The sequence below is a fragment of the Nicotiana tomentosiformis genome, chromosome 1, assembly GCF_000390325.3.
Source record: "Nicotiana tomentosiformis chromosome 1, ASM39032v3, whole genome shotgun sequence".
Classification (NCBI taxonomy): Eukaryota; Viridiplantae; Streptophyta; class Magnoliopsida; order Solanales; family Solanaceae; genus Nicotiana; species Nicotiana tomentosiformis.
In genome coordinates this window covers 19,310,704-19,327,780 of record NC_090812.1, presented here as the reverse complement: position 1 = coordinate 19,327,780, position 17,077 = coordinate 19,310,704, and the positions used below count along the sequence as shown (strand labels likewise).

General features: G+C 40.6%; 1 protein-coding gene across 1 annotated transcript; it reads left to right on the top strand.

Annotated features, from left to right (window-relative positions):
• The first annotated feature begins 324 nt into the window (after positions 1 to 324).
• Positions 325 to 1,762, top strand: LOC104112312 (glyoxylase I 4-like). Its single transcript, XM_070194196.1, has 3 exons — positions 325 to 680; positions 888 to 1,225; positions 1,582 to 1,762. Exons 1-3 carry the CDS (start codon positions 445 to 447, stop codon positions 1,674 to 1,676), a joined length of 669 nt encoding a protein of 222 aa, XP_070050297.1. The 5' UTR covers positions 325 to 444; the 3' UTR covers positions 1,677 to 1,762.
• The last annotated feature ends 15,315 nt before the right edge of the window (positions 1,763 to 17,077 follow it).

The following is a 17,077-nucleotide window of genomic DNA, read 5'->3' as shown; positions in this document are numbered from 1 at the left end:
CTATTGATCCAACTCGATGATGGATTCATAATTTAGACCATATAAATTTTGAAATAGACATAATTATTTTTAGCACTACTTAATTATATACAGAATTTGATCCTGAACACTGCCGAAGACGTGATTATATATCGGGTAAACCCTTGACATATGAATAATTAATTTCAAAAGAAGTTAAAGAGGGGATTGGTTTACCCCTCGTCCACACCTAACCCAACCCAATCCTCCGTACAAGGGAAAGAGTGAGTACCTACAAAAACCATGCTCCCTTCTCATTTGCTTGTATATATATATATATATATATATGTGCGCACTTGTATGTAAAGTTCCTCACAAAAATTTAAGGTGTATTCATTCTTCCATCTATTTATTTATTTATTCCAAGATATATTATCATTAATTTACTCATTATAAAGGGAGGAATTGAATTCCTTAGGAGAAAGAATGGGAAAAGTGATTGTGAAAGCAGAATTAGGTGAGGAGACAAACTTCAACTGGCGATCGTCAACGACATCATCCTCAATATCTGATCATGAAGAAATTACAAGGATGCCTTTGTTAGCACTGAACCATGTTTCCTATGTCTGCAAATCTGTTCCTACAAGTGTCCAATTCTTTGAGCAAGTTCTTGGTTTTGTTCTAATCCAGAGGCCTTCTTCCTTCGACTTCGAAGGAGCTTGGTATGACCAATATAATATTCTCCAACACACACACACATATATATATTTTACATGCATTTGTGCCAGTATTTGGAAATGATATCACAAGTGCATGTGTAAAATTATTTAGCATTATCCGTACATATAAGTTAAAATCTAATTTATAAACATCGATTCAGGTTGAGACAATGAAAATAAATCTCTGATATTTTGTGTTGATTTTTGCAGGTTGTTCAACCACGGAATTGGAATACATTTGCTAGGAAAAGAAGATGCACAGCCAAAGAAGGGAAAGATAAATCCAAAAGACAATCACATTTCATTCCAATGCTCGGATATGGACCTCATAATTGAGAGATTAGACGAGTTGAAGATTGAGTATGTAACAGCAACGGTGAAAGAAGGTGGAGTCACTGTGGATCAACTCTTCTTCCACGACCCAGATGGCAACATGATTGAGATTTGCAATTGCCAAAATATACCAATTCTTCCACTTTCCTCTTGCCCTCTCAAGAAGTTTGCCAAATATCCAACTTTCAACCAAACCATTCCAAATTCTTTTTACGGTATGCGTCTCTTCTTGTTTCAGTTTAAAACGATTTTTATATATATTATTATGTCACCCAAAGATAATTACTTGTAAATGTGTATAATAAGTTGAATTAGTCACCGGAGAAGTACAATAAATAATATGTTACAATATATTAGTAGATTAAATCACGCTAATAGTATAATTTTTTTACACTGACAATTATATAAGCTAAGTCCTTTAAACAAAATTTAGCTTAAAATGAGGACAAGCTTTTTTCCAAACGACCTATTAAGTTTGATTAATCCAATGGCAATGGAAGGAGGAGAGTTAGACGTTAACCTGGTAGTTTTAGTATAGCATTATTCTAATGTTGTGAGTTTGAAAATGCAGGGAATGGAACCAGTAAGATGAATTGCTTAGGAGATCAAGTGGAATATCTGATGTTGGAGAACTTAGCCATGAATATGATTGACATTTCATTTTGAATATTTATACATATCTTGTACGCGACGAGTCTTTATCTTTTTACCTAATTCAATGAAAGAAATACAGAAATTTCACTTCGTTAAAATCATGCAGGCTCATTAGACTATTTGTAGTTAATTACTTCATTGCACACTAGAATAGAATAGAATAATGAGCAATTTTAGAAACTATTATTGTTTACTGGCTATTAACTTTCTATACCTACTATATATATAATTATTTTCAATAGCTACTATTCAGTTGTTACACGAGTGTATTCGATGTATTCGCGCTATTTTATTCATGAATACAATAGCAAAAATTACCTAAAAAGCAGGGGAGTCCAGCTGTACGCGACTGTATTCGCTGTATTTGCGTTACTGTATTCATGAATACAGTAGCGAAATTCGCCTAAAAAATAGGGGAGTCCAGCTATTTAATAACGGAAAGAAGATCAATTAGCGTGTATCACTCCTAATTTAATTCAACAAAATCAATTCTACATGAATTTCGCTGTTATTATTATTGTATTCCATGTATTCGCGCGACTGTATTTATAAATACAATGAGGTAAAAAACAAGGATTACAGATATTTAATTATGTATTCTATGTATTCGTGCGAATGTATTTATAAATACAGTGAGCTAATCTGCCTAAAAAAATAGTGATTACGGGTGTTTAATAACGGAAAGCGCAATATTAAATTGTATTCAATTTCACTATATTGAATTGATCAGTTGTATTCAAACAACAGAAAACACAAGAAAATAGGGTGTATACCGTTCTATTCATTTTGACTGTATACATTATATTTAATTCACATATCGGCCACCGCCAATATTAAACTGTCATTGTGAAATTTTTAAATAGCCCCTCTCTCCACCATTTTGAACTTTCACTTTCAGATCTCCAATCTCCAAAGCTTTCTATATCTTCTGATTTCTTCATTTGCAAATCTACGATTTTCACTGCTAACCTCTTCTCAAAACACCAAATCTTATCATCTCCATCTATTTTTAACTTCAAATCCATACAAAAATGGCAAAAACATCAAAAACTGTTCCTCAAAAGGAAAACGCTTCTTCATCGCGGCCGGCCAGCGACAGGACACCGGTGAAACCACACCCCGAAGAGTGTGTTTCGGGGGAGGGGGGGAGGGGTGTCCTCACTTCCGATTTTAAGACCGATAAAGCCTCGTCGGTTCCCGCTCGATGTGAGCCAGTAACGATGTATATATGCTCGATAACTGAGGTATACCTTAAGCAGGTAAAGAAAGATTGCAACTGGGAGGGCAAAGAGGTGGTGATTCCGTCCCTCAAAGAGGACATAACCACCCACGTGGAAGGGTTTCTAAGTTTTTACAGTTACCCTTTTACGACGGGCCCTCTCGACCCCGTCGTCGTAGATTTTTGCCGTCAGTATCAAATAACCCTAGGCCAAATTCATCCTTCCTTTTGGTAAATTGTGATTCTGCTCTGATTCTTCGTGAGCAAAGTCGAGGGGATGCCTTTCACCCTCGATCACCTCATCAGGTTATAGAGTTCCCGCTTCTATCGAGGCGAGTTAATAAAACTCCAATGCCGGGCTACCAAAGTTTTGTTCTCGAGCATAGACGAGGATAAGGACCGAGGCTGGATGGGACGGTTCGTTCGAGTGAGGACTTCCGACCTAATCTCGGCCGAGAAGATGCTATTTCCCGAGAAATGGAATATGAAGCGTAAGTACAATCCCCTGTTAGCTCCTATTAATCCTCTTGATCCTTTGCTTCTTCTTATTAATATCTTTTTTCGTGATGTAGCGGTCGCTTGGATGCCCGGTGCAATCCCTAACCTCAAGAGATGGGTTCGGGACCTGGCCTCTACCTCTACGTATGCCGAGCGTTCATGGCGTGACTTATCAAAGGGTCGATGGGAATCCAAAACTCATGGTAAGCCCCTTTTCCATGTCTTTAGTGATTTTATCAAAGCATTTCTTACTTAACTTCCTTTCATACAGGCCTTGGCAAAGATGCTGTTATGAGGCCCCTATCTGGTGAGGAGGAGACTTCGATCCCGGCACCGAAACCGGCGAAGGACAAAAAGAGGAAAAAGACCTCACCCTCCGAGGATCCAGAACCTAAGAAGAAGGCGGCTCGTAACCCGAGGAAGAACATCATCCTCCCGACCGAAGAGTTTGTTCGGCGTCTAAGGGAGGAAGACGAAGAAGAGGAAGAAGACGACTCCGGGCTGGTGGCCCGAGTGAGAATAAGCACCGAGGGCCCAAAGATCACTGAATCGGTGAAGGCTGCAGAGACTCCTTCTCGAGATGAGGGGGTCTTGGGAAAAGACTTGGGCGAAGTCCCCGAGTCATCGAGGATCGAGGATGCCTCCCACCATACTGAGCTAATGGTGGGTACGACTGTCGAGGCCCCTCGAGATGTGGAGAATGCCCCAAGTGATCCACTTGGGAAAATAGAAATTGGAGGCTCCCAGCTGCTCCCCTCATTTTCTGAGGAGATGATTCAAGAGGCTCGGGCCTTGAAGTCCCTCTCCGTCGAAGGAGCCCACAGAAGGGATGTCCCCTTCCGTGATTACTTTACTGGGGTCGAAGATGCTACCGGCCTGAGTGACTTGGAGGTCTCGAGGAAGGACTCGGGTGAGGCGTCAAGCCTTTATAATGAAGCGCAACAAGCTCTGAATAGGGTAAGTCTTAACTCCCCTTATTGGTATTACCTTTGTGTTCATTTTTCCCTTTTCTGTCTAACTTCTTTTCTTCTTTCTGCGCAGGCCTCAACGCTTCATCGGGAAGCATTTTCTTGGTCTCGAGCTGAGGTGGGTCGGTACGAGGCCAACATTAAAAGACTTACCGAGGAGAGAAATGCTCTCAACCTTCTCGGTAAGCAAAAAGAAGAACAAATCAAGGACCTCCGAGCTGAACTGGCCACGGCTCATAAAGATCTAACTGAACTGATTGAGCAGGTAATGAAAATCTTAAAAGCTCATGGGATTGATTTGGGAATGGTGGCTAATATTTCAATCTCACAGCTGCAACAGAAGAACGAGAGTATCGAGTAGTTCCGCGAGGAGGCCGACACGATAAAGGCAGAGTCCTTGGGATGGAAAGAAGGTATGGACCGCTTTGCTGCAGAAAAAGAGACTACTTGAGCCCAATTATCATCGGTCAAAAGTCAGCTTCAAGGTATGAATGAGAAGAGCTCGGCTCAAGCAAGGAAAATAGAGGATCTCGGGGCTCGGTTGGCTTCCGAACTTGACAAGGCCAAATCTGAAGCCGAAAAGGCGAAGGCCGAGGTAGATGCGATCGTGGCCGTCTACCGAGCCGATGCCGAAGCTGCTCAAGTTTAAGCGAGAGAGACAACCGAGACCGCCCAAACTCGAGTATATTGGATTGCTGAACTTGCCAAATGCCAATCTCGATGGGAAACCCTCGAGAATATCCACGCTCGAGGTTTCGATCTTACCGACGAGATAGAAAAGGCTAAAGAGCATAAAGATGAAGCCGGAGCGCTGGCCTCTTCCGATGATGATGATGATGATGATGGCAGCAAGAGCGAGTTCGAGAACGAGGAGGACTTCGATGGAGAAGAAGCTCCCACAGGAGAAAATTAGGAACCTTAGGAGTTTTCACTTTTGATCTTTTGTTGTAGTGTTCTGATCGGACCTTGTAAATGTTCTAATATATGTAAAGATCTCTTTCCTTTTCGACTTGTCTTTATTTTATTTTCTGCCTTGTGAAAATTTTGTTCATAAGTTCGAGGCTTAGGCGATCTGATCGAAGCCAAACTGGTGTAGTTTTTTTATAATCGAGTGAGTACTTGCTCGAACTCGAAGTAGGGTGATCCTTAGGTTTTAATTGAGTGAGGATGGTTTCTCGAACTCAAAAATAAAATGGCCATTTAGGCTCTTGAATTAGGCCGATACGACCATAGCAAAAAGAATGGCTTTCATCCCCTTTTCGGCTTGAATGTTTATCGTTTAATCATATAAATTTTTTTTTTCCTTAACACGAAATAAAGGATTTGCTCGAGCGTTCAAACGGTTCCGTACCCATTAGGATTTTTATGGTCGATATTATCGAGACCCTTTATTTCGTAATGCCTTAGCATAAAATAAAGGATTTGTTCGAGAGTTCGAATGCCTTTGTATCCATTAGGGTTTTCGAGGGTCGATATTATCGAGACCCTTAGAAATTTAGCCAAGGGTAGCCTTTTTAACCGGTTTGTGAAAATATTTTGAAGGCCTGTTTAATAACGAAAATCGGACATCTCGAACCATGTTAATTTGACCATATCCTTTAATTTGGGATTTGCCTTTTGGGCTTGTTCCCCTGTTATACTTCGAACTTGTTCGAAGTATCAATCCCAAAGTGGGGTGGCCGTGGCCTATAAAATCGAGGATTGCCTTTTTAAGGTCTTACGATCTTGAGGTTTTGTAATTCGATCGTGTCAATTTTTTGGACGGCAGTTCCCGAGTATCGGGTAAATTATTTGAACTTCAGTTGTGATCGGCCCTTAAGCCGGTTTCCACCATAGATCATAAGTATGAAATTGTAAAGTATAAATTTTTCTAAAGCATGGAGCATCTGGTAAGGAAAAATACTTCTTCCAATAGATTATACATGAGTACATGTTTTGCCATTAGGACTCGAGTAATCTACATGAACACGATTCATTTGACCGTTTGGTCCTCTACAAAATTTACCTATCGAGACCCTGTCGACACGAAGTATTTTCCTTGTAACTATCCGAGGGTGATGCCCCCAGTATTCGAGGTTGATTGTAAAGGAGCCCCGGATACTGTTGAATTTCTCTAAGTTAGAACGAATAATGGCTGCCTCGTTAAAAACCTCACCTGAAAAACCCATTTAGGATAAAAAACAGTCGAAGGAAAAAAGAGTGCAACGCGTACTTTCAGACCTAAGGGCTTCATGTTGAAGAATGCTCCGGTCCTCTGATATAACGCCTGTAATTGGTTAGCATAAAATTTTAATGAAAACGGAGAAGGTCATACCTTAGCAATAATATCGTTGGAGGAGTGACACATTCCAATTATTTGACAATTGTTCGCCGTTCATCGTGCCGAGTTTGTAAGATACTTTTCCAACAATATCGAGGATCTGATATGGTCCCTCCTAATTTGGGCCGAGTTTTGCTTCGTTTGGGTCTCGAGTATTGAGGGTGACTTTTCTCAGTACTAAGTCCCCGATTCTAAAATATCAAAAATTGGCTCTTCGGTTGTAGTACCTTTCGATCTGTTGCTTCTGTGCGGCCATTCGAACGAGGGCGGTTTTCCATTTTTCATCTAGAAATTCGAAACTTGTATTCATAGCCTCGTGATTCGACTCTTCCGTTGCATATCGAAACCTGGCACTAGGTTCCCGACTTTGACCGGGATCAGAGCTTCGACGCCATATACTAAAGAGAACGGTGTCGACCCCGTTCTGGATTTTGACGTTGTTCGATACGCCCAAAGGACCCCGGGCAACATTTCTCTCCATTTTCCCTTAGCGTCGTTCAACCTTTTCTTTAGATTTTGAATGATGGTTTTGTTCGTTGATTCTGCCTGTCCGTTCCCGCTGGGGTGATATGGCATTGACAAGATCCTTTTGATTTTGTGGTCTTCTAGAAACTTTGTTACTTTGCTGCCGATGAATTGATTTCCATCGTCGCATACGATCTCGGGAGGCTTTTTGAATTGACATATAATGTGGTCCTAGATGAGGTCGATAACTTCTTTTTCCCTGACGTTTTCGAAAGCCTGTACTTCAACCCATTTAGATAAATAGTTAGCCATAAATAGAATGAATTTAGCTTTACCTGGGGCCGATGGTAGAGGACCGACGATATCCATCCCCCATTTTATGAACGGCCATGGGGATAGGACCGAATGGAATTGCTCCTCGGGTTGGTGGATCATCGGCACATATCTTTGACACTTGTCGCACTATCGAACGAATTCCTTCATATCTTTTTCCATATTGGCCCAGTAGTATCTTGCTCTGATGACTTTGTGAACCAATGATTTGACACCGGAATGATTTTCTCAAGTTCCCTCATGAATTTCCCGTAGGACGTAATCGGTGTCTCCGGGACCCAAACATATTGCCAACGGTCCATCGAACATCCTTCTATATAGTGTTCCATCTTCGGCCAATGTGAATCGTGCGGCCTTCGTACGTAGAGTCCTCGATTCCTTAGGATCCGATGGAAGCTTTCCATTCTTTAGGTAGTCGATATATTTATTCCTCCAATCCCAGGTCAGGCTTGTGGAGTTTACTTCGGTGTGGCCTTCTTCGATCACTAACCTCAAAATTTGCACGACAGTCCCCGCGCTAATTTCATCGTCTTCGATCGATGACCCCAAATTTGCAAGGGAATTAGCTTCGTTGTTTTGCTCTCGAAGTATATGTTGTAGGGTCCATTCTTGAAACCGTTGTAGTGTCACCTGTAATTTATCCAAGTATCTCTGCATTCGATCATCTCGAACCTCGAAGGTTTTGTTGACTTGGTTTACCACAAGTAAGGAGCCACATTTGGCTTCGATGACCACTGCTCCCAAACTCTTAGCTAGCTCGAGACCTATAATCATGGCCTCATACTCAGCCTCGTTGTTAGTTAACTTGGAAGTCTTTATAGATTGTCTGATTGCATTACCTGTGGGCGGCTTCAAAACGATGCCTAGCCCGGACCCCTTCATGTTCGAAGCGTCGTCTGTGAATAGGGTCCACACCCCCGATGTTGTACCCGATTTTAATAATAGTTCTTTTTCGACCTCAGGTACGAGCGCTGGCATAAAGTCGGCCATGAAGTCTACTAAGATTTGGGACTTGATGGCCATTCGGGGTTGATACTCAATATTGTACCCGCTGATTTCGACGGCCTATTTGGCCAATCGGCCCGAGAATTCGGACTTATGCAAAATATTACGAAGAGGATAAGTGGTCACCACACAAATTGGGTGACATTGAAAATATAGTTTTAATTTCCTACAGGCACTTATTAGGGCAAGCGCCAATTTTTCTAAGTGTGGGTACCGGGTCTTGGCCTCACCCAAAGTTCAACTAACACAGTAAACAGGAAATTACGTACCTTGCTCTTCTCAAACTAGGACCCCACTTACAGCGATTTTCGAGATCGCTAAGTATAAGTAGAGTTGTTCGCCCGCTTTCGGAGTGTGAAACAGTGGCGGGCTCGAGAGGTACCGCTTTAGTTCTTCCAATGCTTGTTGGCATTTTGGGGTCCATGCAAAATTGTTCCTCTTTTTGAGCAGAGAGAAGAACCTGTGGCTCCTATCTGAAGACCTCGAGATGAATCGGCCATGGCAGCTATGTGCCCTATTAATCTTTGTACGGCCTTAACATTGCGTACGACCGTGATGTCTTCGATTGCCTTGATCTTATCGGGGTTGATTTCAATCCACCGATTTGATACCATAAAGTCGAGGAATTTGCCTGAGCCGACCCCGAATGCACATTTCTCTGGGTTGAGCTTCATATTGTATTTCCTCAGTATATCGAAGATTTCCTGCAAATATGTCAAATGTTCCTCTGCTCGAAGGGACTTAACTAGCATATCGTCAATATAAACCTCCATTGATTTACCTATTTGTTCTTCGAGCACTTGATTTACTAAGAGTTGGTAAGTGGCGCCAGCATTCTTTAGTCCAAACAACATTACATTATAGCAATAGGTGCCGTACTTAGTGATGAACAAAGTCTTTTCCTGATCCTCTGGGTTCATTTGTATTTGATTGTACCTGGAGTGAGCATCGAGAAAACTAAAAATCTCATGGACGGTCGTGATATTCGATAGTGGAAAAGAGTCATTAGGACATGCTTTGTTTAAATCTTTATAGTCTACGCACATCCTAAGTTTATTCCCCTTTTTAGGGACTAAAACTATATTTGCTAACCATTCGGGATATTTTACTTCATGAATGGATCCTATCTTGAGAAGTTTAGTTACCTCGTCCTTAATGAATGTATGTTTTATCTCGGACTGGGGCCTCCTCTTTTGTTTCACTGGGCGGAACTTCGGGTCCAAGCTCAGTCGATGTGTAGTGATATCTGGCGGGATCCCTGTCGTATCTAGGTGGGACCAAGCAAAACAATTCATATTATTGATAAAAAATTTAATGAGTTTTTCCCTGAGTTTGGGGGTTAACCCTGTACCCAGGTATACCTTTCGATTAGGTAGGTGCTCGATCAGTATGACTTGTTCCAGCTCTTCGACTGTCGATTTGGTGGCGTCGGAATCCTCGGGGATTATGAAATATCGAGGTATCCAGTAATCATCATCCTCGACCTTTCCCTGTTCCTCCGACTGGGTCCAGACTGGTGGCTGTGGTTGCTATTTAGCTTCCTGTTTTCCTTCGGACTCCGATTCCTTTATCGACGGAAATGTTGATATCGGTATCACTTCATCGACTGCAAACATTTCCTTTGCAGCATGTTGTTCCCCATATACCGTTTTTACTCCATTCAGAGTCCGAAATTTCAGCATTTGGTGAAGGGTTGAAGGGACTGCCCTCATATTGTGAATCCAAGGTCTTCCGAATAGAGCGTTGTATCTCATATCACCTTTGATCACATGGAATTTGGTTTCTTAAATAGTCCCAACTATATTTACTGGTAAAATGATTTCTCCTTTAGTTGTTTCTCTTTCCATATTGAAACCATTGAGAACTCGAGTTGTGGGCACGATCTGATCTTGTAGGCCGAGCTGCTCTACAACCCTCGATCGAATAATATTGGCCGTGCTTCCTGGATCAACTAAAACACGTTTAACCTAAATTTTATTCACAAGGATAAAGATTACCAATGCATCATTTTGGGGTTGTGAGATCCCTTCTGCTTCCTCATCGTTGAACGATAAACTGCCTTCTGGTACATAGTCTCGAGTTTGTTTTTCCCTGGTAACCGATACCTTAGTGCGTTTGATAACGGGCCCTTATGGAATATCAATCCCACCAATGATCATGTGAATCACGTGCTATGGTTTTTCCTGCTCGTTTTTCCTATTTGCATCCCTGTCTCTGAAATGGTTTTTAGCTCGGTCGCTCAAGAACTCTCGAAGGTGACCCTTATTGAATAGACGAGCCACCTCCTTCCTTAGTTATCTGCAATCTTCGGTTACGTGACCATGTGTACCATGGTATTTGCATATGGATCGGTCTGTAGGGGCCCGAGCCATCTAGTATCTTTGATTCTCTCAATGGCTGACACAATACCTGATACGTCGATGCTGAAGTTATATTCTGATAATCGTGGTGCCTCTGTGGGATTGGCACATTTAACGAAACTGCTTTTGCTCATGAGCACTCGGGAGCTCTTTCCTCGATCGTTCCTTTGATCATTTCGGATGGGATTGCATCCTGGGCCGTTGTTTCTACGATCTGCATTGTATGGTTGATATCGGTCTCTGTTCGATCGAGGTTCTCTGTCGATATCTCTCTGAGTTCTTCCAATGGGCTTGATCGGATAAACGGAATCGGAAGGGGTCCCTAATTGATCATCCTCGACCCTGATCTTCGATTGGTATCGATTATGTACATCGACCCAGGTTACCACTGGGTATTCAATTAAATTCTGCTTTAGCTGTCGTGATGCCACTGAACTCTGATCGTTCAAACCTTGAGTAAAAGTTTGAACAGCCCAATCGTCTGTGACTGGTGGTAGTTCCATGCGTTCCATCTGGAACCGAGATAAGAACTCCCTCAATATTTTGTTGTCTTTCTGTTATACCTTGAAGAGGTCCGACTTCCTAGTCGCAACCTTTATTGCTCCAGCATGTGCCTTTACGAAAGAGTCTGCAAGCATGGAGAAGGAATTGATGGAATTAGGTGGTAGATTGTGATACCATATCATTGCCCCCTTCAATAGAGTTTATCCAAATTTCTTTAGTAGAACCGATTCGATCTCATCATCTTCTAAATCATTTTCTTTTATCGCACATGTATAGGAGGTGACATGCTCATTTGGATCGGTAGTCCCATTGTACTTGGGGATTTCCGGCATGCGGAATTTCTTCGGAATGGGCTTCGGAGCCGCACTTGGGGGGAACGGCTTCTGCACGAACTTCCTCAAGTCCATACCTTTTAAAATTGGTAGTGCCCCCAGTATTTGGTCAACCCGGGAGTTATATGTCTCTACTATCTTGTCATTTTTCTCGATTTTTTTTTCTCCCGATTCAATCCGTTTGGTGAGCTCCTCGAACATTTTTGTAATGGCGGGGTCAGTCCCCGATTCGTTGGCGTTCGACCTTGCTGGCATAGGCTCAGTCCTATGAACGACTTCTGGTTCGATCCTACCCGGTGTTCGGTGCTGATTTTGTAGTTGTGCTATAGCAGCTTGTTGAGCCTGTAACATTTATAATATTAATTGGAGGCTAACTCCACCATCTTCTCCATCATGCGTACCTCGACCACCTGATCGAACTTCTCTGCGTATGCTATCTTCAGGATCAACGCCCAAATTTGCATTTAGGGCGACATGCGAACTGACATCGACGGAATTTGCAATCGGTGCTTCCTCGAGGTCAGCCTGAGGAACCTCGATCCCTAGGACGACTATATTGTCGTTTCCCCATGAAATCCGAGGTCGTTGTCACCATGTGTAGGCGCTGCTTGTGAGTTTGACATGTCTTTTCCTGAAAACAAAAACACTTACAAGAACAAGCGTAAAGTAGTATGTGTTATCGGAATCAGTATTAAGCAATCACTATTATCCTTAGCCCCACGGTGGGTGCCAAATTGTTTACCCTTAAAATTGGATAACAATTAAATTTATAATGTGAATTTAAGGATACGTAATTTCACTTAATACCAATTAATAAATATGAAGATTAATAACAGAATTTAACAATAAGGCAAATCAAACCACTGTTTGAATAGAACTCAGCCCTTGAGTTAGAGTACCCTCGAACTGGTTGAGGCAAGGACAGTAAAAATACAATAAGCTGAAGAACAAGAATGTGAATGAGAAAGAAAATTATATTGCTTTTTGTCGTGAGAATTGTCTGTTACAAATGATTAACACTCCCCTTTATATAGTAGAGTAGTTCTATTTATGGGATAACTCTAATTACAGAAGGAAACCCCATGATTAACTAATTAATCATTTCTGATTTGATCCGTTCCGAGATTTACGCCATGATCCTCAACTAGTCACCGAGATTTACACCATGATCCTCGACCAGTCACGGATATCTCGCCTTTCTGTTATTGTGTTATTTTCGATCTTGCTCGATGTCTGTCTTGTTTGGATTCGATCGCCACAAGCCTCGATCTTGACAAGTACCTCTGTTCTGAACTCGGTACCTTATCCTCGTGATATGGCCTATTCCGTTACGAGACCATCCTTCGATGCAAACTCCCGGTCTCGGTCAAATAGTAAAATCGGGTGGGGTCGGTTTTAACCGTATACAGAAGATAAAACTAAAAAAGACAATTTAAAAGTCATTTAATATATCTAACTAAGGACAGAAATAAGTAATAATATAATAATCAAAATGGTATGAAAATATATGCATTTAACAAACTAAGCCTTCTGATCGAATAAGGATTAAACTGGAAGTTATAATAAGACTTGCCGTTGGATGTGGTATGGCCTTTCTGCCACTGAACAAACACTTTTATCTTTTTCAATATGTCAAAGTTCCTTTTTCCTAAGCTATCTAAGGGAAAAGTGTATTTCAGAAAAACAGACTTTCATTTCATACCCAATTTATTTATTTCATGTATAAACTGTCTTAGTTAAAAGATATTTTCTTGCAAATTTTATTTTTAAATGAAACCTATATATGCTGATAAAAAAACATTTACAATATATTTTAATGTTATAACATATTAGTTTTTTTATTATTAATATGTAAAAGAAACACTTTATTTTTTAAAGAAAGAAAAGAAGGAAAAGGAGATTCGAGAAATTGAGGGATAAAAACGGAGGGGAGTCTAGTTGTGTAGGCATCATTCATTGCCAGCTCTTTTTAAATTTGAATGTTTCAACTTCTAAGGATCTATTAATAAACTTTTTAATATTTAAAATAATAGGTTCAATATATATATATATATATATATATATATATATATATATAGTGTCAAAATTGTATGTATTACTGCGTCATTGACTTACTGCAATGAAGTAAAATTAGAAATGGGGCTTTTATATATATATATATATATATATATATATATTGTGTCAAAATTGAATGTATTACTGCGTCATTGACTTACTGCAATGAAGTAAAATTAGAAATGGGGCTTAGCTTTTTAAATGCATATATTTTCTTACCATTTTGATTATTTATGTTATTACTTATTTTTATCCTTAGTTAGGCATATTTAATGACTTTTAAATTACCTTTTTAAATTTTATCTTCAAAGTAAACAAATGGGACCCATGGATCCATTTGTCAAGTAATCAAGGGTCTCACGTAAGTATAATGTGGAATGTCATACACAAAATAATATTTCTCTTTTAAGACCACTATGTGAAAGAGTGGCGTTTACACCGTCTCTAGAATCAATTTTATTGACTTCCATCCCAATATTCTATATTTGTATAACAATCTAATATATAAAAAACTAAGCTATTTTTTTTAGTTTATCATCTAGTTTACAAAGCATGTCAAAACTTCAGAAATATCTTTTTCTTTCACCAGTATTATATGTGATGCACTCAAAGGCGGACATAGAATTTAAGTACAATGAAGGCACCCATAGATTTTTATTATTTAACTTAACAAAAACAAATGAAGAGAATAGGCATTTTACTTACCATAGAAAAACAACTCTAGTTTCACTTACCATAGCAACCAGATGTATCAGAACAACTTTTGCTTCCACCAGTGCCGTTGACGACGACACTCGTGGAAGCAAAAGTTGTTCTGATACCTCTGATTGCTATGATAAGTGAAACCAGAAACCAGAGTTATTTTCCTATGGTAAGTGAAATGCCAGTTCTCTCCATTTATTTTTCTGGTGGAAGCAAAAGTTGTTATGATACCTCCCGTCGAACAATGCCGCCTCAGCAGGTTGAGACAATTTGAACAACTATATAAATATTTACCCGAAAAAATTGATAGAGTTAAATTTGTATGTAGTTCCAAGGGTACGTGGTATAACTTGACACAAATCATAAAGGGAAGTAGAAATATCAAATCTTGACTGTAAAGAATGAAAAATAAGCAAAGTTGAAAGGAGGATGATTTATGAATAAGCAAGATGAAATAATGTATGAAGCTCAAAAGGATAATCTTTCAATATGAGAATGTATTAACAGTATTTTAGTTACAGTGTATGAATGATTTAATAATGCCCTGCTTACAGAGATAATAGCCATCCCTCTTATAGTGGAGGGATCCTACTTTAGATATAATTAAAAATACATAGTGGGGAACTCATGATGAATCAGTTTTTCCCTAATTTTCGCCGAGATTTTCTCCCTTAGTGCGGCTATAACGGCTCTTGTCTATGAGCTCGGTATTGACTCGAGCTCGATATTGACTCGAGCTCGATTTTGACTCGGGGCCCGGTATTGATTCAGGCTCAGTATTGGTCAGTCTCTGATTCTTAAGCTCGATAATGTCGCTTCGCATCATAGTTCGATTTGGATTCGAGCTCAATAATGACTTCGAGCTCGATATTGATCGGTCCCTGAAACTCGAAGCTCGGTAACCTGGCTTCGGATCTCATCCTGATATTATGAAGATGCTCTTCGGTCCATTATATTCCAATCTCGACCAGTCGTACGAAGGCCAAAATTAATTTTTACCGTATACAGATAGTTCCCTCATTTCTCGGGAAGGATGTGGCGAGAAACGGCGTGATTTTCCAACGGCACTATTAGATATACACTAACGTCTGCATCGAGCCCGGCCATGACGTACGTGATAGTTGTCTTGTCGGTTCAGTTTACCAAGGCATTTAATGCGTGTCAGACGATGATCGGTCACTGCTGATATTGAACTACCATTGCTCAATCTATAAATAGCCCCTCTTTTTACCATTTATCACTTTTACATCTCAAATTTCCTAATTTTCTAAGTCTTTTCTTGCATCTTATGAGTTCTTTTGTAATTCTATGATTTTTATTGCAAAATCTTTCTTCTGTGATTTTCACTGCAAAATCCTTTTTTAAAACACCACATCTTTGTTATCTCCTTCTATTTTCGATCTTTAAATCCAAAATGGCGAAAACATCAAAAATAGTTCCTCAAAAAGAAAAAGCTTCTTCTTCACAGCCTGCCGCCGACAAAACACCGGTGGAGCCACAGCCTGAGGAGCGTGTTCCCGGAGCGTGTGTTCTTACCTCCGATTTTAAGATCGACAAAAGCTCGTCAGTTCCCGGTCGATGCGAGCCAATATCAAGGTATATGTGCTCGATAACCGAGGGACATCTTGAACAGATAAAGAAAGATTGTAACTGGGAGAAAAAAGAAGTGATAATCCCGGCTCCTGAAAAAGATATTACTTCTCACGTGAAAGGGTTTTTAAGTGTGTATACTTATCCTTTCATGTTAGGCCCCCTCGACCCTGTTATCATCAATTTTTGCCGTCAATACCAAATAACCCTAGGCCAAATCCATCATTCTTTTCGACGGATCGTTATTCTGATCTGTTTCTTTGTGAACAAAATTGAGGGGATGCCTTTCACCCTCGACCATCTCATTAGATTGTACAGCCCCCGCCTCTTTCGAGGCGGGTTAATAAAATTTCAGCACCGGGCTACCAAGGTGTTGTTCTCGAGCATAGACGAGGACAAGGATCGAGGCTGGGTGGGCTGGTTCATTCGAGTGAAGACTTCGGACCTAATTCCGGCCGAGAAGATGCCATTTCCCGAGGAATAGAATATGAAGCATAAGTGTAATTCTGCTGTTATCTCCTATTATTTTGCCCCTTTCGTTTCTTTCTCACTGATATCCCCTTTTGTGATGCAACGGTTCCTTGGATTCCCGGTGCAGTTCCTAACCATAAGAGCTGGGTACGAGACCTGGCTTCGACCTCTACATACGCCGAACGCTCGTGGCGTGATTTGTCAAAGGGCCGATAGGAGGACAAAAATCATGGTAAGCCTCTTTCTCATGTCTTTGATAGTTTGAACAAAATATTTTCCATATACTTAACCAATTTTATTGTGTGTAAGCCTGGGCAAAGATGCGGTTTTGAGGCCCCCGTCTGGCGAAGAAGAGGCTTCGGCCCCTGTTTCAAAACCGGCAAAGGACAATAAGAGAAAAATATCCTCAACTTCCGAATATCCAAAACCGAAGATGAGGACGGCTCATAAGCCAAGGAAGAATACCATCCCTTTGACCGAAGAATCAGTTCGGCGTCTAAGAGATGAAGACGAGAAAGAAGAAGAAAACCATGGCTCTGTACTGGTGGCCTGAGTGAAGAAACCATCGATGCCCCAAAGGCAGCTGGATCA

What these genes read in the sequence shown, in the direction of transcription:
- LOC104112312 (XM_070194196.1), top strand. Translation starts at nt 445, where the DNA reads ATGGGAAAAGTGATTGTGAAAGCAGAATTAGGTGAGGAGACAAACTTC. An exon ending in TTCGACTTCGAAGGAGCTTG is followed by an intron (nt 681 to 887) that starts GTATGACCAATA and finishes TGATTTTTGCAG; the next exon opens with GTTGTTCAACCACGGAATTG. An exon ending in CATTCCAAATTCTTTTTACG is followed by an intron (nt 1,226 to 1,581) that starts GTATGCGTCTCT and finishes TTGAAAATGCAG; the next exon opens with GGAATGGAACCAGTAAGATG.